The sequence below is a fragment of the Euprymna scolopes genome, chromosome 32, assembly GCF_053919585.1.
Source record: "Euprymna scolopes isolate OS-2025 chromosome 32, ASM5391958v1, whole genome shotgun sequence".
Taxonomy (NCBI): Eukaryota; Metazoa; Mollusca; class Cephalopoda; order Sepiida; family Sepiolidae; genus Euprymna; species Euprymna scolopes.
This window is the reverse complement of record NC_136513.1, coordinates 39,656,773-39,677,127: the sequence shown is the minus strand read 5'-3', so window position 1 is coordinate 39,677,127 and position 20,355 is coordinate 39,656,773. Positions and strand designations below refer to the sequence as shown.

The 20,355-nt window shown below is 36.9% G+C and overlaps 2 protein-coding genes across 4 annotated transcripts in view; one reads left to right on the top strand and one right to left on the bottom strand.

Moving 5' to 3' along the window:
- The window catches only part of LOC145256299 (organic anion transporter 3-like), a 324,435-nt gene that overhangs the window by 206,327 nt on the left and 97,753 nt on the right, over nt 1-20,355 (bottom strand). The window lies entirely within an intron of this gene.
- LOC145256296 (uncharacterized) overlaps nt 1-20,355 on the top strand; it is a 36,403-nt gene that overhangs the window by 1,980 nt on the left and 14,068 nt on the right. Inside the window, exons 2-4 of the mRNA XM_080115014.1 lie at nt 8,799-9,003; nt 11,191-11,262; nt 15,469-15,564. Coding sequence (XP_079971140.1) covers nt 8,851-9,003; nt 11,191-11,262; nt 15,469-15,564 — 321 coding nt within the window. The 5' untranslated portion in view covers nt 8,799-8,850. The remainder of the gene's footprint in view (nt 1-8,798; nt 9,004-11,190; nt 11,263-15,468; nt 15,565-20,355) is intronic.

Genomic DNA, 20,355 nt, shown 5'->3' with positions numbered 1-20,355 from the left:
GTGTTTGGCGTTGCCCGGGTTCGATGGCCAAGAAAATTGAAGAGTTTAAAAAAGGAAGCTTTCCATTCCACTCTTAATAATTCCACTATCTTTCTATTTAACACGTATCTCTTATTTTGACTGCTTTTCTTTAATTGATACGCAAGACAATCTCTCTCTCTCTCTCTCTCTCTCTCTCTCTCTATCTATCTATCTATTTATCTATATCTATATATATAAAGAAAATACAACTTTGTTATATACGGCTTATGTCATATATGGCGGATGCCCTTTTCTCTTCCTTGCAACCTCTCTCCCACAGAAGAGACCTTGCGAGCCTACATTTGTTTTATCGTTATTTCCATGGCAAGTGCTGGTCCGAGCTCCAATCTCTGATCCCCCCTTGCCAATCTTTCACGATAAACACTCGTCTAGCTAAAACCACTGTCAGTAATTTCCCCCACTCTTTATCTGTGCCTAAATCAAAACGTAGATTCCATGAACAAAGCTTCTGTCTGAGAAGTGCACGCCTGTGGAATTCTCTTCCGTCTGCCTGTTTTCCACCTGACTACAACTTGGATGTCTTCAAGTCCAACATAAACAAATTCCTGATTAATCGCCCCCTTCAGTAAGACGGTATATCAAATCTCCAATACCAACTATTACTGCGATATTATCCCATTGATTATTGTACACACAATAACCCTTATCCTCGAGTGGCTTCCGGGCCTTTATAAGAGGTTATCCCGCATATAAATAAATAAATAAATTAATTAATTAAAAAAATGGCTTGTGGAATTGCATTCATCTATAAAACATTCATTTTGATTAATTCTCTATTAGCTTTTCCATTTTGTTATGAGATGATCATGTTTAATTAACTATTACGTTTAATTATATTCATACAGATATTCTACATGATTTATACTTGAATAATATTTGTGTAAAATGTTTACAGTAAACGCAAAACTCTTTATATATATATATATATATGCGTATATATATATATATATATATATATATATATATATATATATATATATATTTGTTTTAAAAAATCCCACAAAACTCATCTGTTAGTTTTTGGTTTATCGACATGAAACTTAATATATAGGGTATTCGAATCCATATGAAACTTTATCTTTGGATTTTAGCCGGGGAAAATTGGTGCAAAAGTGTGGAAATAAAAGAAATGGAATTTGCCAGGTGAAGGTCGAACGACGGCATTACGAATATGTATGTGTAACGTAATAGCTATTGGTTCATGTTTTAATTTTTAGTCTTGCAGCAAACATGTCTTCATAGCTCAGCCATTAACTTCAAAGGAAAAAGTAAATCGTAAGCTAAATCTTTTGGTTTCGGTTCTCGGTGGTGGCGCACGAGTCATCTTTTTTATTTTTTAATCATTACTATATATTGTATCCAATATAATAATAAATAGGAAATCCGCATTAATTAAAATATCATATTTAAGCGTATTTTACGACCGGGCAATGCTGGGGTGCCTGCTAGTCTATTATATCTATAAAAGTGAACGTGTCTGTCTGTCTGTCTGTCTGTCTGTGTACATTTCCCTACGCAATAACTCTGTCAATTTTTAGTCTATAGACTCGAAATTTGAAATACCGTGTACTGAGATTTGGGAAAATCGATGTGACGGGTGTCAGCCAGAAATTTGGCTGTTAAGGGGTCAAATTTCAACGATTTGACCTTTAAGAACTCTACCAAACTCCTCCGACAATTTTGGGTCTAGACACTTGAAATTTTAGATATAGGTGCCTTGAACCTGGATCTAATTTAATAAAGTGATTTGAGCCCGAAACTATAAATTTTAAGGGGTCATAATAGGGGTCAAATTAAAAAAAAATTACTCTTTTTTTTTTTGCTCAGCATACACCTCCAAACACCCGGGCAACGCCGGGCTGAAATGCTAGTACATCTATAAAAGTGAGAATATGCGTGTGAGGACATTTTCTAACCTATTTACTCAACGATTTTTTTTATCTATGGGCTTTAAATCTGGTATATAGGATATTCAGACATGTGGAAAACATTTTAATCCATTTTCATCAAAAAAAAAAGAAGGTTATTAAAGGATCAATATTTAAAAAATTTTAAGTGGGAGTCCTCGGATTTTTATGTGTTTGCAAACTGTTTCACGAATGCGCATGCGTGAATAGTTCACATTACAGATTACTTATGTTAAGAATAAGTAGTTTGAAACACATCGTAAAGAACGTGTCACGTTGATCTAATGGTTATCGTACTTTACTCACTGTCTTGAGTTTTTTTTTTATTTCGATCTCAGCTCGAGTATTTTTTTTCTCTTTCTTTTACTACAACAAGTGAGCAGTTTGAAGAAAATCATGATACTTGCATGCGCATGTCTGAGTATTTATATTAATTAAAATATAATATTTACGCGTATTTTACGACGGGGCAACGCCGAGAGGCCTGCTAGTTAATAATAAAAGAATAGAGGATGTTTAAAGTTTCTGCTTTCTTCTTCGACGGCCAGCACTCGCAGCCGCACAAAGCAGTTCTAAAAGGCAGAAACATCCAAAATAAATTACATTTTTTTCTGTTTCAAATTTCAACATTATTTATCGTTTAAGGATGTCTTCATTTACTGTTTCATTTATGTCTAGACAATCACAGATGTGTGTTTGCTTGCGCACGCGCACACGAGTGTGTGTGTGTGTACGAACTAAAAGTCATAAACTACACGAGACACACCTGCTGTATTCCTTTTCGAATAGAAAATGGATATAATGTTTTAAATATTTATTACTAGCGGAGGAGGGGGAGGGCGATCGGCTTTGCCCGGTCGTAAAATACGCTTAAATATGATATTTTAATTTGTCCAGATTTTGTATATATTATAACAAAGTCGTGATTTCAAAAGTAGGAAAAAAAAAGTATAGCTAGAATCGAAACCCAAAACAAAACTTTAGCATTCAAAGCTGGTGACGTTACCACTGTACCAACATGACACGCATATGAATTGATTAAAAATTAAAAATAAACTAAGATGAATGTACAAAATGTATAACGATGTTTTCAATTTGGACCCATTTTGACCCCATAAAAACTATTTTAACCGGATAAAGATCCATAAGAGAAGGGTCCATTAAAAATCCAATCAATTGAGGCCCCTAAAGTCGCTCTGCGACTTTTAGTTTCGGAGAGGTAGAGTTTGAAAATATAGAGACAAACATACAGACATATAGGTCTTTAAGAAATAGATTTTTCTATCCCGATAATTTAGGTTGGAAAGTTCAGTCCGATTTGAGTGTTATTATTTTTTCTTTTTTGCACCGTCTCTTTCACACATGTGACATTGGTCTTTTTTGCACCGTCTCTTCCACACATGTGACATTGGTCTTTCAAACATGTGACATTGGTCTTTCACACATGTGACATTGGTCTTTCACACATGTGACATTGGTCTTTTTTGCACCGTCTCTTTCACACATGTGACATTGGTCTTTTTTGCACCGTCTCTTCCACACATGTGACATTGGTCTTTCACACATGTGACATTGGTCTTTCACACATGTGACATTGGTCTTTCACACATGTGACATTGGTCTTTTTTGCACCGTCTCTTTCACACATGTGACATTGGTCTTTTTTGCACCGTCTCTTCCACACATGTGACATTGGTCTTTTTTGCACCGTCTCTTCCACACATGTGACATTGGTCTTTCACACATGTGACATTGGTCTTTCACACATGTGACATTGGTCTTTCACACATGTGACATTGGTCTTTCACACATGTGACATTGGTCTTTCACACATGTGACATTAGTCTTTTAAATAAATACTATTACGGCATGTGTTCTACAGAATTGACTGATCTTTTTTCTGCTTCATTTCTTCCAGCTCGTTTGATTGGTTGGTCTAGTAATCTCCACCAGTTCTATTGTTTTGATAACTCATTGTAATACAGCTTCTTATTCCAGTAGTTGTTTTTTCCGAGAGACACAGTTTTCTGGAACTCTCTTCCTGCTATAGTTTTGACCGATTACCTAGGCTTCAAACCTTTAACTTAACCATATCGACACTCTATTTTTAGAACTGAATAAACGCTTACAAATACGTTAAAACGCCAAAATATTATGTAGGTAGGATTTAACGCAAATTTTATTGGCTACGGAAACACTTATTTGTTATATATTTGTTTTTGTTGCGACTTTTACTTTCTATGGAGTATTTTATTTAATTTTTCTTTTTCTGACCGATTACCGAGGTGAAAGCGCAGAATAATCGCAGCGCATAATAAAATCCTCATGTTAAGAATGGGTTTATAGATACTAACGTTGTTACTTCGGCACGGTACACTCATTTTGGCCACAGACGCCTATTTTACTGGACCGGCAATGGTTCCCACTATTAACTGTCTGTCGTTTAATTGTTTTGTTTTTTTACGGATGGGGTGGGGGCATACTTCCCCCGGGCAATGCCGGTACACGGATCCTGCTAGTTATTCATAAAAGAGAGAGAGAGAGAGAGAGAGAGAGAGAGAGACAGAGACAGAGAGAGAGAGAGACAGACAGACAGGGAGTACGCCTAAGCTTTAAATATTTCATACGCACACCACATTGCAAATGAGAAACTGAATAACACAAACCCTCAGTTCGGTCGTACGAAGCTCAGCTAAGAAGCGGAACATGAAATTGCACGGGCTTATCACACGATCATCTTTTTTTATTTTACAAAAACAATCCCGTGTGATACTATAAGCGTTAGTAAGTGAGAAAGAGAGAAGGGGGAGGAAAATATATAACAGAAGAAATAAAAAAATAGGACTCAACAGTAGGCAATAAGTAGGGGGAAAAGACAAAAGAAACTTGACATGCGATTATTGTTTAGGCATTGTCAAATGACGGAGATATCGAACAATGAATAAAGATATATTTAGTTTTATTACATTGCAGAGTGGTTACGAGTAAGCGACAATGGAAAAGATTAACAGGCACCGAAGATGGATTTAACGACAGTCAGTAAGTTTTTATGACAGTTGTGAGTTGGAAATGTAAAACAGTCAAAATTAAGGGTTTAGTGGAATTTTCACAGCAGTTGGATTTGAGACTCTGAGGGACATGAGATCGTTGAAATTTGGACGCCATTAAAGACAGATCGTGGTTTTGGCCAGGTAGGGAAAACTTTGGATGATCAAGATGAACCGACATCAACAGACGAAACCAGCCTTGACAGGACATAGGCGTTGGCCTTAGCATTTACGGGGTCTATAATTTGAAGTAATATTAACGAATAATAATATTTACATGTAATTTCCATGGGCAACTTTTTCAGTGAATTAGCATTAATCTGTTCGTGCTTGTAGAAGTATCGATTTCAGACAACCACAATAACGGCCTCAGCAGCAACATCTCGAGTTTGAATCTGTATTTGGTTATGAGCAAAGTTCTGATCGGTGCGAGTATTCAACACTATCTTCTGTTTTGCCCAATCAAATGATCTGAGAACGTGTTAGAGTCGATAAAAGGGGATTAACACACGGCTACTTCCTCTTGCCTTGGTCGGGATACGATACAGACAACAATACCACATGGTTCGGACCAACTCCCAAACTTCTCTTTTGGTATGCAACAGATCTCCCTTGCGTTCAACTTCAACATGTAGATATATAATCCATCATGGCTAGCAGATTCCAACATCTATACACTGTACATATACATGAATTTCTTTCTGTCTTCATCCATATTCATGGAATTACTCTATCACAATCTATGGAACGTATACGCAGTGCCTTAGCCAGAATGTTTCATATGTGTACGTTTATAATTAGTACACACAAGAAACTAGTTCCCTTCGAAGTACTCTCCTGCGGCTGCAATGCATTTGTCATACCGTTCCAACAACTTTTGGAAGGCTCCATGAATGTCCTCTTGTGTGAGCGTGTCAATGACCCTCGTCAAAGCCTCTTCCGTCTCCTAATTTGCCTCATAATGAGAGCCTAAACAGTTTTCCTTGGGCTTAGGGAATAACCAAAAGTCACAGGGAGCAAGTCCTGAACTAGAGGGAGGACGAGGAACTGTTTTGATGCCCATCTTGGTCAAATAGTCTATGACGAGGATAAAGTTGTAGACTGATGTATTTGCGCAAATCTTCCGCATCTTCAGTTCCTCGCGAATAATTGTGTGTACAGTTCCCATGATGTCAGTGTGGGAACTGTACACAATTATTTGCGGGAAACTGAAGATTCGTAAGATTTGTACATAGTTTGTCCGAACGGTGTTCCATCTTTGTCACAAATTATTTTATCAAGAAAGGAATAAATACAGTTCCTCACCCCCTCTCTTGTTCATACCTTGCTCCCGGTGACTTTTGGTTATTCTCTAAGCTCAACGAAAACCTTAGCGGTTTTCGTTATAAGAAAATCGAGGAGATGAAAGAGACTGTTACGAAGGTCATTAACACGCTCACACAAAAGGACTTTCATGGGGCTTCTGAAGTTTTTGGAACGCTACATAAAGTGCATTGCAGTCGGGGGAGATTACTTCGAAGGTGACTAGAGTTTTATAGTATTATTAATAAAAGTGTCCATATGAAAAAAGTCTAGACACGTATTGGAGGCGACTCGTATCTATTACAAATGTAATAGTTTTGTTGCCCATTTTCATATTAAAGTAAGTAAATGCGCTTTCCATCTTTGTACAATCAACCGATTTGCAGTCCTCAGACAAGAGAAGGATGGACTTGCAAATTCCCCCTTCTCCATTCGTCCGTTCGTCTGTTCGTACTTTTTTCAATAACTGCGCCTTGCAATTTTTTAAATTTTGCACAAACATTAAGCATGATATGAGTAAAAGGGTAACAGAACGGATTTTCCGGGAAAACTCCGGTTGCTTCCCCCTCCCCCAGGGATGCCTTTCGGGTTAAAATGGCTAAAATTAACACTTTTATGCTTATTAAAAAAAATGACGCCTTAGATTTTTATAAAACTTTCTGAAAAGTTGTAACTGATTTCTATATAATTTTGTTTGTTTATACTTCGCGACAACTCTTGGGTGTGCCCCATGGGTTCTTTTAGGGCTAATAAAAACACGAAATTTTTGGGACTATTTTACCATATTTGTTCCAAATTTTTTGTGCATGTCTATTTAGCAGTTTTGCATGGTGCTGAACTCAAATTTAAATATATTAAGGCCTTAGAGACTTTAGTGAATAAATGCGGGACAAATGATGGGCTTTTTTTTTTGCACGGTGCTGAACTTATTATTATAATTAGAATTTATATATATTAAGGCCTAAAACTGCACCGTTTGTTCATTTTCATCAGGAGTTGACGTCCCCTGGGGACTTTGGGGGCTAAATGGAGGGGGGCGCAAATGCTGAACATTTTTTATGCCTCGTTCACTTTGCACTCACGGGAGACTATGCATCCTTCACCTGTTTTAACTTTCAGATAACTTTTCACGTTCTTTTTTTTTTTTTTAATATTTTTGTTAACAATGAGATAACGTATGCTTATTTTTATTTTTCGACATTTACGACACTAGCTAGTAGGTGATGCCTTTTTCTCTTCCCTGCAACATTCTTTCCCACAGAAGAGATTTTGCGAGCATGCCTCTGCTCTATCGTTAATTTCACAGCAAGTGCTCGACTGAACTCCAATCTATGGTTACCTCATTGTCAAACATTCACAAAAAGCACTCGATTAGCTACAATCATTATAAACGATTTCCACCACTACCTATCTCTCTCTAAATCTAAACGCAGATTCCATGAACAAAGCTTCTTTCACAGAACTGCCCGACTATGGAACACTTCCTGCTTCCTGGGGCTAATAAAACATAGAAGCCTTTAAATACAATGTAAACAATTTCTTGTTGAGCCGTCCCCATAAATAATCAAATTCTAACCAATTTACACCATTAACGATTACTTCACTATCACCTTACACTCATGAACTCTTATCCTCGAGTGGCCTTTGGGCTTTGATAAGTGGTGACTCCCAAGTAAAAACAAAAAACAACGAAAAAACAAACAAAAACCTTTTTCATTTTTGTACAAGTTTATAAATGAATACCATAGTTGGAACAATTACATTGAGAGCATTGCCAGGACCGTTGCGAAAAATGTAGGTTCTCTCTACCGTGCTAGAAAGCTACTAACGCCCGAAAGTATCCTGTACCTCTATAAGGCCACCATTCGCCCATGTATGGAGTATTGTTGTCATATTTGGGCTCGTGCATTTGCTACTAGTCTCTCACTCCTAGACAAGGTTCAAAAGAGAGTCGCCAACCTGATAGGTCCTGAACTGTCATCTAAGCTTCAACCTCTGCCTCATCAACGAAATGTAGCATCTACAAGTACTTTAACGGTAAATGCTCCGACGAACTCATCAACGAAATGTAGCATCTACAAGTACTTTAACGGTAAATGCTCTGACGAACTGCAAGCACTTGTACCCCCTCGACGTAAATACCCTCGACAAACCCGACAAGCAGCAAAATCCCACCCCTTCACAGTTCAGATCCCTAGATGCAAGAAAGCCTTCTACTCCAGTAGTTTCTTTCCCAGAATCGCTAGATTTTGGAATTTCCTTCCGGGTTCCTGCTTCCCCAACTGTACTGACATGCAGAAGTTCAACTGTAACGTGAATCTACATCTTGCTGCCCAACTCCCTACATAGTACCCCTGTAGCTTATGCCCCTGATAGTAGCCCCTATATCAAAGTGGCAATGTGCATTTTTTGGGGGGTGAAAATGTAATTTAAAAAAAATAATAATAATATAAGACATAACACTGTTTTTTATTTATATTTTTATTTATTTATTTTGTAGATTTTATTTTCATCATATCCACGAAGAGTTACAGGAACCCAACCAAGACAAAATGATCTCCGGTTACGCGTACAGGGCAATGTCCGTGACAGGAAGTCTTCATTGCGTGTTAGGTGTTAGTGGTTTAATCACTGCCATTGTTGGATTGGGAATGCTGCCGGATCTCTACCTGTATTATGGGGCGGCATTAGTTGTAAGTCTTTGGGTAAGTAAACAAACTCCGCATCTTTTTCATCATCTCCAATGATCAAGAGCAATTTCTAATTTATATTTCTCCCAGTCTGTCTGTCAGTCCCCATTTTTTTCTTCGATCCGGTTGAAAATTAGGATAGACTTTTGGCTATGATAAGGTGCAGCGAACTAAGTATTATAGTATCCGTTCGATGCACAGTTAGGGATTAACAGGGAATAGTCACCACAATTTTACATTTACTCAAGAAGTTTTCTCATTGAAACTACTGGACTGATTTGACTGAATGTTTTGATGACCTTTTGTTATAATAGGGTTAATCGAACTAAGTGTTATGGTATCCGTTTGATGCACAATAAAGGATAAATAAGAGCGAATTTTAGGATTTAATTCACAAATGAGCACAATTTTAATAATAGTCAGTCATCAATTTGGCATACACTATCTACTCTAATTTGACGGGCTATAAATTTTGTACATTTTAAAAAGCTAAAACGTCTAGTATATGATATATCTGTTGCTTATAATTTCCTTTTTAGAAGCATCCAACTATCTCTATAAAGGCTTCATCGATCCGCCGATTTATTGGTCAACCTTTTCAATAGCGCTTATAATATAAAAATAGATGGTAAATGAATCCTTTAACCCTCCAAGATCATGTGAAGTGTTGTATTATTTAATGCATTAATCAAGTGATCATTCATATATATATATATATATGCATATATATATATATATATATATATATATATATATATATATATATATATATATGAATTATTTATAGAAACATTGATGGCTACGTATGTGTATACATGTTTCTGTAGTCACCCGTAATTGGGGAGACTACGTCTTCAGGCCAAGAATTTCCCTTGAAAACCCAACTCAAGACAAAAGTCATTCTCTTATACCATCTACAAAAATAGAATCTTTTCTTAGATTAGGGAGAGGGACACAGACAAATATTTCGTTTTGAATAAGGGTAGGGGTGTAATATACACACATACATCTACATCTACGCATATACATCTATATATTTACACTAAATGTAAATACATATCCACACAATATACACACTTATAGACATACATACATATATACACACATACATATATACCCACATATACATACACGCACATATACGTATACAGAAATACATATACCTATACAAATTCACATACATGCAGAACACACACATACACATATATACACGGAAAGCACTATTGGACACAAAACAGAAGCAAAGCTATGTTTTCATTTTTCTAGAGGGTTAAGTCATTTAGCATGAAATTTCCACTAAGTTATTACATATATAGCAGAAAAACACACGCTCTCTCACATAAAAGCCCCATGCACGAAAGGAACACCAACATACACCCCCATCACACAAAATGTACATATACATCTTCATATACACACATACATACATACATACATACATACATACACACAATATATATAGACATACATATACATATAAGTGTATATATTGTGTGGATATGTATTTACGTTTAGTATAAATATATAGATGTGTATATGTAGATGCATATGTATGTGTGTATATTTGTGCGTATATGTACGCAGATGTATGCGTGTGTATATGTATATGTTGTATATTTTGTTTTCTTACATATATATATATTTTTTTAATTATATTTTTTATATATTTTTAAATATTTTATGTATATGTGTATATGTATATGTGTATGTGTATGTATATGTATATGTGTATATGTATATGTGCATATGTATGTGCGTGTATATGTATATGTGTAGAAGTATATGTGTATGCATGAGGAAATATACTAAATGAGTGCACCCTCGCCTGTGTATTTGCGTGTATGTATACTTTCAAAATATGCGTGTGTAAAAATCGAAAATATCATTGTGTCCCTACTGGATGGCCGTTTAGATTTGTTGACCCCCTTAAAAGTTGACCGTTGTTACCGACTCCAAATTGGCGAATTTATCAAGTATCTGATCTTTAACTAAACTATTTTATGTGAACATCCTCAGCTAAAACCCATTGCTACACTTTATTTTATAAACAATAAATAACTCCCAATATAAACTATTTTAAGAATATCATTGCATAGATAGATAAATAGATAGATAGACAGATAAATCGACAATAACTAATTAACTTTTAACAATGTTTATTATCCAACAATATTTGATAATGGATTTTGTTTTCTTTTCCAGTTTTTATTGGTTGGATGTATTGGCATCTGGGCTGGAATGAAGAAGCATTCGTATCGGAAAATCCAGAAAATTGTAAGTTATGTCGTTTAATTGTTACGTACTTCTATTTCGTGTCATAATTTAGTTTACCAAGAATTTTTCATAAGTTTTGGTTTCGATTATAACTAATGCGACAAATGTATTTTATTTATTTTTCTGAATACTAATTAGTGTTTTATTAAAATTATATATATATATATATATATATATATATATATATATATATATATAGGAGAGAGAGACAGAGAGAAAAGGAGAAAGAGAGAGAGAGAGCACGCTAGGAAACAGAAAAGAAAAAAAATTATAATATTATAAAAATATCAATATTTCATCCCCATTTTCGTTCTCATTATCATTCTGACTTCTTCAGAATGATAAAATTATGGAGGTCAATTAAGTAAAAACCGTGATGAGCCGAACGATTCTCGTGCTACCTTATTTTAAAGGTGATGTTTTATAATTTTTTTTATATTTCTTTGACATTATAAATGACCAGCTTAAAAAAAAGCTACTACGAAAATTTTCTCATGGTTGTAACTTAATTTTCGTTACAAAACCCTCGCCAGTTCGGTAACAAAATTACGCGCATCTGCAAAAAAATGCCTTTTCTATATAATGGCAAGTTTAAATCATTTTAAATCATTTAAATCGGTCGTATATCTCTCTGTCTTTATATCTCAACCACTCCATCGCTCTCTATCTTCCTCTATTTCTCCACTTTCCTCTTTCTTTCTTTTTCTATCTCTTTATCTCTATTTTCCTCTCAATGAATCCATATCTAATCTCTCATCTTATTTTAGTTTTCTAAATTAATTACAATGAATAAGGTATTGTCAAAACATTGATAAATCCTGTTTTAGTCATCTAATTTACTTACTGCAAGAACAGAAGTTATTTAGAAATTATTGCTACCTTGAACAGCACCCGGAGTAACTGGTAAAACCTTTCTAATTAAATGGATTTTGGCATCCATTCGGTGACAAAACGACATAGCCTTAGCTCTTGCTGCATGCAGAATAGCTGCGACCTTCCTACAAGGTAGAAGACCTACTCATTCTACTTTCAAATTACTATTAAACATTTAATTTTTCAAAACTATCACGGTCAATATCTTCAAAACACCCGGCATGGGAAAAATGTTGCAGAAATGCAAACTAATGTTTTGAGATGAATGCACAATGTCACACAAAAACAATCTATGGAAGATCTTGGTCGATCCTTGCAAGATTCGCGTGCCAATGCCAGACTATTTGGGAAGGTAGTATTATTGGGTGCAGGAGATTTCGGACAAATGTTACCTGTAATTCCTTTATCAACACCAGCAGATGAAATAAATGCTTGCCTCAAATGCCCTAATTTTTTGTGCCATGTGAAGGCATTAAACTTAACTCAAAACATGCGTGTCCAGTTGCAGAATGCTCGATCTGCACAGAAAGTTTTGCTTCACATGTGGGAAATTGGATACGGTAGAGTGCCGGTTGATCCGAGTTGAGGACGAATTTCTTTGAGTCTTAACTTCTGTAATTTAGTTACATTAAAAAAAAAGTTTGTAAAAAAGATTTTCCAGATATTCAAATTATTAAATGAATTCCAGTTGGTTGAGTGAACGAGCTATTCTTGCAGTTAAATACAAAGACATTATTATTATGGACTTAAATATTTTGGCGAAAATAGAGAGAAGGCTAATGGGACGATAATTTGATGGATCCGTTCTTTCGCCAGAATTCTAGTAAACTGTTAACACAGAAGCGGTTTTCCAGCAGTCAGGAAAGCAAGATTCATTAAGTCTTTTGTTGAAAATCTTGGCGAGAACTGGAGCAACCTCAGCAGATCATTTTTTTATAGTACGACCGGGATAAGATCAGGATTACATGCTTTTGAGGTGTCTAGGTTTTTTATGATATCATGTACTTGAGAAAGGGGCGATTTTCAGAATATCTAATTTGGTTTCTGTCCATAGAGGAAAATTTGGGAAGGAGTGGTTTGTTGGGTCTCAAGTAAAGTTGCATCGAAACCGCTGGCCAGCAGATTCTTCTTCTCGGTTGCCCTGCAAGCAACTTCAAGATTGTTGGATAGTGGGGGAATTGTTTATTGTAAATAATTTATTACACTGTTATAGATTTTCCAGAAGTAACGAGTTCCTAATTTCTGATCTTCAATGTGTTTTTGGTAGTTTCAGTATATTCTCCTTTGTCTGTTGCTATTTCCTTCTTACAATTACTTCTAGCTTCTATATACTTGTCTATTTGTACTGAGTTTATGTCAGATAAATCTGCCGTATGCATGTTATCTCCGAAAAATGGTAGCTGCACAAGTAGAAGTAGACCATTGGGGAGAGGGGAGTTGCGATAAAACTTACGTGTGAAAACATGTGCCTCAATCGCCGCTTGGAAGCATTCAGTGGTTTCATTTGCCCACTGCTCAACAAGGAGAGAAAAGATATTTCCCCATAGAGCATCTCTGATGCGATACTTGATGGCATCCCCGTTAATCTTATTGTAGGACCTTGTCGTTTTGAGCAGTGGCTCTTCAACTTCGGATCGAGAGTAAAGGTTGATGTCTATCATTATCACAGCATGATCAGCATTCCCGAAGGGAGCGACAGGCATTTGTTGCACAATCTTCAGAAACTATGGTTATAAATAGACTCAGATGTGTGGCCTGCTGGTTCTGAATGTCTAGAAGACGGGTGGGGAACGTTACTTCCGGTCAAGAAATGGGATATAGAAAAGTTATGTGTGATGCTAGCAGCTATATCAGTGTAGTTAGAGAAACCAAGGCAATTACTGTGGTGGACATTAAAATTACCAAATATATGGGTTTGGGCGCTAGTGTCTAGGGAAAATGCTACATCTATACTGTCACAGTGATGATTGGTTAAAGTACAGTCTTGGGTTGAGGGAGAGCGACAAATGAAATATAAGTAGCTAACGCTATGCTGTAAAGTTAGTCTAAAGAACAGGTAGGCCAGGTCGTCTGATTCTAGTTTAAATTCTATAGTCATAAGGAGAGTGTTACGGGTATAAACCCAAGTCCGTGCATGTGTCTGTCAGAGTCATTACGACAAAGTAGAATATAACTAGATATGTTAAAGTAGTTAAAAAGGATGGAGAAGTGCAAGTTAGTTTCACTTAGCGCTAAGATATCCGGGGAGTTTAGTAGGAGAAGTGATTCTACCTCGTTTAAGTTTGTTCTAAGTGTACAGATATTAGTAATTGCGAGCCTAAGGGAGGCTAAGCGTTTTTCAAGTGTGTGTCTGATTTCATCGTTAGTTTTGATTGAACTGTCATTTTTATATTTTATGTTTAGGGTGAGGGATGCTAGGCAAAGTGGATGTACATTGCCACTATCACGCAGCACAAGTAGAACGTTCGTCTGCTCGTGATTTTCTCAATAAGTACGCCTTGGAATTTTTTGAAATTTTGCACAAACATTAAACATGATATGAGTAAAAATGTAACAGAACGGATTTTCGGGGGAAAACTTTCGGATTAAAATGGCTACAATTGACACTTTTATACTTATTAAAAAAAATCATGATTTGGATTTTATAAAACTTTCTGAAAAGTTGTAACTGATTTCTATATAATTTTGTTTGTCTATAACTCTTGGGTGTGCCCCAGGTGCTATTTGGGGCTAATAAAAACACTCCATTTTTGGGACTATTTTACCATATTTGTCCAAAATTTGCTGTGTATGTCTATTTAGCAGTTTTGCATGGTGCTGAACTCAAATTTAAATATGTTAAGGCTTTGGGGACTTTTGGGAGTCATTTCCTGTTTTGCATGGTGTAGAACTCAAATTTACATATGGTAAGGCCTAAAACTGCACCGTTTGTTCATTTTCACCAGGATTTTAGTCTCCTGGGGATTTGGGGGCTAAATGGGGAGAGCAAATGCCTCGTCCACTGTGCACTCACGGGGGACCATACGTACTTCATTTGTTTACCTCTGGTTTCAGTCCATTGCATTAGTTACATTTGAACAATATCGATTTAATATATATATATATATATATATATTTGAGAGAGAGAGGGAGAGAGAGAGAGAGAGATAGAGAGAGAGAGAGAGAGAGTATGGCATCGGGTACCGGCGGTAAGTATTTCAAGTAATTTAGTCTTTGTTTCGTGTACATTTAATATTTTATGAAATCAATCTACTTTATTTCATCATTTAATAGTGTGAACATTAGTAAAGAATTGATTACTTCTGATTTACATTTTTTCGTTTGTTTTTACAGAAGATCGCTTATATGGTGACTGCCATCTTGTCAGCTTGCGTTTTCTGTGGGATAGCATCATGGATGTACATCCTCACTGAATTAAGCACTACAGGGGTAATTCTTTTTTATTTCATTTTTTCCATTCTTCTCTTGTAAATTCATGTCTTTGTTGTTGCTATAATAATAATAATAATAATAATAATAATAATAATAATAATAATAATTTCGTTAATCAATGTCGCCCTAAAAAGAGATGGGATTCATTTTTTTTACATAGGCGTCACCACTTATCAAGGCCGATAGGCCACTCAAGGATAAGGGTCAAAGAGTGTACAGTAGTCAAAAGGACAATATAGTAATCGATAGTAATGGAAGTTAGGTAAATTTGTTAACTTAAGTGGAACGGCTCATCAGAAACTTGTTCACATTGGACTTGAAGACAACCATATTATAGACGGCTGGAAAGCAGGAAAACGGAAGACAATTCCATAGGCGTGCAGTTCTAAGAAAGAAGCTTTGATCATGGAATCTATGTTTAGGTTTAGGCACAGATAAAGAGTGGGGGAAATTATTGATAATTTTTTCAGCTAGTCGAGTGTTTCTTGTGAAAGTTTGGCGAGGGGGGACCATAGATTGAAGCTCAGTCGAACACTTTCCATTAAAATAACGATAAAGCAGAAACAAACTCGCAACATCTCTTCTGTGAGATAGAGATTGCAGCGAAGAGAAAATGACATCTCCCACCAGGCGACGAAGTCTATTTTGAACCCTATCAAGGCAGGACAAGTCTTTTCTAGCAGCTCCTGCCCATATGTGGCAACAGTATTCCATCCTTGGACGTATCTGGCTCTTATATAGATACAGAATTGCATCAGCAGTGAGATATCTACTGGATCGATAGAAGGATCCGACAATTTTCCCAGCGGCCTTGGCAACAGATTTGATGTACGTATTCCATTTAAGATCAGGAGTAAAGGTCAAGCCCAGAAGCCTGTCAAAACTTGAGGCCTCTCCAAGACGAGAACCATTCATTTTAATTGATGCCAGATGGGGATTTGAACGTTGATGATGTAAAGATAGAAGCTTGGTTTTAGATGCATTAAAAGTAACCAGCCACTCATTTCCCCATTGTACAACGTGATCAAGATCAGAGGAGAGAAAATCGGAGAGAACTTGGTCGTTTACCGTCTTAGATGTGCTACCATAGATGGTAGTGTCGTCAGTAAAAATGTCTACGAATGATGTAAGGATGTGATTTGGAAGATCATTAATGTAGATCAGGAAAAGAGTTGGGCCCAGGATGGACCCCTGAGGGACTCCAGCATTTATACTGTGAGCTTCTGATTTTTGCCCATCAACTACTACTCTTATGAACCTATCAGAGAGAAATGATTTAATAATTGAGAAGACATTTCCAGCTATACCATAGCTGGAGATCTTGTGAAGTTTCTTTAATACCGGCTTCAAAAGAGGAGCTTCACAGATCAAGGATTTTCCTAAGGATGTTGGTGGTACCTACAATAGCAGCTGTCTGAAAGCGCCTAAAACATCGGGGATTCATAGTTTTTCAATTGTCCTTCCAGGCGACTTACGAATGCTACTCCTAGCGTACCAACTCCGACCGGGATTATTTGTGTCTTTATCCCGTGTATACTCCGTATCTTCAAGGCACATGCAGCATAATTGCTACATGCCCCGTTTTCAGTCTGTCTGTCTGTCTGTCTGTCTGTCTGTCTGTCTCTCTCTCTCTCTCTCTCTCTCTCTCTCTCTCACACACACATTCCTGTCCCAGGGTACTACCGCATTTTTTAGACCTTGACAATGACGACCAAATCCGGACGATTATGTTCCAATTGCTTGGTCGTTATGACACTTTTCTCCCACCATACCTCTACATTGCCATCCTCACTTGTTCTCACTTTATCAGGCACCTCCTCAAACAATTTTCCAGCACACTTTACCCCAGCCTTCTTACAAACCTCTCAATATATCCGGAGTCCGATACGATCGTGTCTTTTGTGGTACTCTCTCTCTCTCTCTCTCTCTCTCTCTGGGCCAATCCACTACATCCTGCTGCAATGCAAGGTGCGCAGTTGACTCTGAGATCCTATTACAAATCCGGCATTCTGCAGCAACTTCCTCTCCTACAAACACTTCTTTGAACAGTCATGTTCCTAATGTCTGCTCTTTTGCTGCACAAACAAAAGCTTCAGTACTCTTAGCCAGATACCCGGCTCTAAGCTATTGCCATGATCTTTCATTAGCCACTTCTGCTATATCCTTTCCGTGCATTTTCATCCTAGCCAGTTCCTCTGCCCTTGCTCTATCCACACGTTTCACATGCTCAGCCTTGGTTTAACATACTCCCACTTCATTGGCCAAACCTTAAGCATCCACTCCTCACTTCTAACCACATGTTCCTTCAATGACATTTCCTCAGTTCTAACACAATCTTTTATACTTTTTAATCCACCGTCTTTCCTCTTTTGATACAACCTCGCTATGATACTTCGAATGGGGAATATACCAAACATTGCTAAAACTTTTCTTGTTTTGATATCCATGGCATGCGACTCCTAAATTCTAAATTCCCGCACTGATTGCACATGCATTCACTGCTTTCATTAGGTTTCCTCCAGATAATTTTGACTTCGCAATTAGTTTTACTAATCTATAATACTCCTTCCTGACTTTCTCATTCATCTCTGTTCATGATGCCTACACCCTCCAACATTCCCAAATACTTAGACCCTGTATCTTCTATTTCTGTCATGATTTCTCCATTTGGCAGCACTATTCCATTCGAATTAACCTTCACTCTCTTTTTTATCACCAGCACCGCGCATTTACTAATCTCAAACATCCCAATGTCTTCTGAGTATGTCCCCACAAGTTCTACCAGTCTTTCCATTTCCTTTTCATTTCTACCGAATATTTTCAAATCATCCATAAACAGTAGATGGTTGAGGCGTCTGCCACCAGATCCAAAGTTATACCCCAGTTTTTCTCTTTTCAAGAGGATGCTAAGTGGCATCATTATCATTATAAAAAGAAGTGGAGATAACGAATCTCCTTGGAATATTCTACGTTTAATGCCAACCTGCCCCATCACCTCTCTGTTTGCTGTCAGCACCGTTTTCTATTGAGCCATACTTGTCTCCAAAAGCCCTACCACATTCTCAGCAACCTTAAAATGTGGAAACTAGCTCACATGAGATACAAACATTAAACGGTCATATGGGAAACATAACAGAAGTTAAACCAAAAACCAAAAACCAAAACAAAACAACAAAACAAAAAAAAAAAAACGCCACGGGATCAAGAAAACTTAAACCGCCAAATTGTAACTTTAATAGGCACCCGCCCCTCCTAAATATTGTAGTTTAAGCATCGAGTGACGTCACACTAAATAGTCGTGAAGACCAGTGCGAAGAGGACTGCGACCTTAGGGAAGCTTTTTGCCACCCAAATTTCAGTGTAATTCGTTGACAGCGAGGAGTTAATAGCAGATGCTTGTTGTGATAACGCAAATTCATTTGCGAAGATTATCGAACAATGAACGGACGGGACATAGGGGAAGACTTGTTGCCACCTAGACTCCAGGGCATGCAACAGTGAGCTGATAATGGCCTGCAGTCCCAGCAGACCACGGAGTGAAGATGAAGGACACAGAGAAGCGGAGCAAATACACGAACCTGGCCAGAGAGCTCAAAGGAATAGGGAAGATGAAAAAAGTCAAGATAACACCATTAATAGTAGAAACGCTAGGAACAATACCCCAAAAAAACTTTGAAAAGAGAATGGTAGAGATTGGAATCAGAGGAATGGCTGATAAGATGCAACAGATAACAGGAATGAAAACTGCTGAAATATTAAGGAAAACCCTTGAATGCGGAAATTAATACACATGGACTACATGCACAAACTGGACATACAGAAAAGTCTACAGATGTAAAACACAGAGAAGCATCACATAAAATCATGAAAACTGACACATTTTTGTGTGTGTATCACGAAAACTAAGACTACACCAAAGCGAGGAGGATCAAGAAAGCTACAAAAACCTAAGAGAGAAAGCACTAGCCAGACCTCTGCTGGATGAGTGCAAAGAGGACTGGGACTTTGAGGAGTCTTGTTGTCACTCAAATTCCAGTGAAGACCAATGGTCCTCGGCAACGAGAAATCAATGAAAAGCGGCTGCTACGATAACGCAAATCCATCTGCAATAGTTATCGAAAAAGATAGAGGGTATTGGAAATCTGGAGCAACTTGTTTTCACTCAGACTCCAGAAAATGCTACAAGTTGTTCTCAAAGAGAAATATTTGATGATGGTCTGTGTGACTACTCTTAGTGAGTAAATAATAAATCTATATAATTATAAAACTCAAATGACCTTGTAACGAGTGATGTAACCAACTTTCCGGTTTACGACATCCGGTTGCGCATGCGCGCATAAAAATTAACCCATAACAACGTAAACAAATAAACACAAATCGCTTCTTTTGTAGATTTTGACCTGCGCACTGAAATATTAACGTTATTATTTAGAAATTATTATTTAACATGGGAAGATTGGGGGGTGTTTTGAAACCATTCTCTATTACAACGATACTGTCGCTATTTTCTTACAACCAAACAACTTTAACCCGTTGACAAACATAAGAACAATTGTAGTAAAGCCAAGACTACTACTACTACTACTACTACTACTACTACTACTACTACTCTGTATCCGTCCCCTTTCCTTCCTTCCTTCTTATTTATTTTTTTGTTTACATTTCTAGATACAAAATAGTTGTGTGAGAACGGTGAATTTGTTGACACGTTTACTAATCTGTTTCAATATTAGTTTTATTTTATTCTATTTATTTAGGTTTTATTTTTTTGCTTCAGGTTTTATCAAT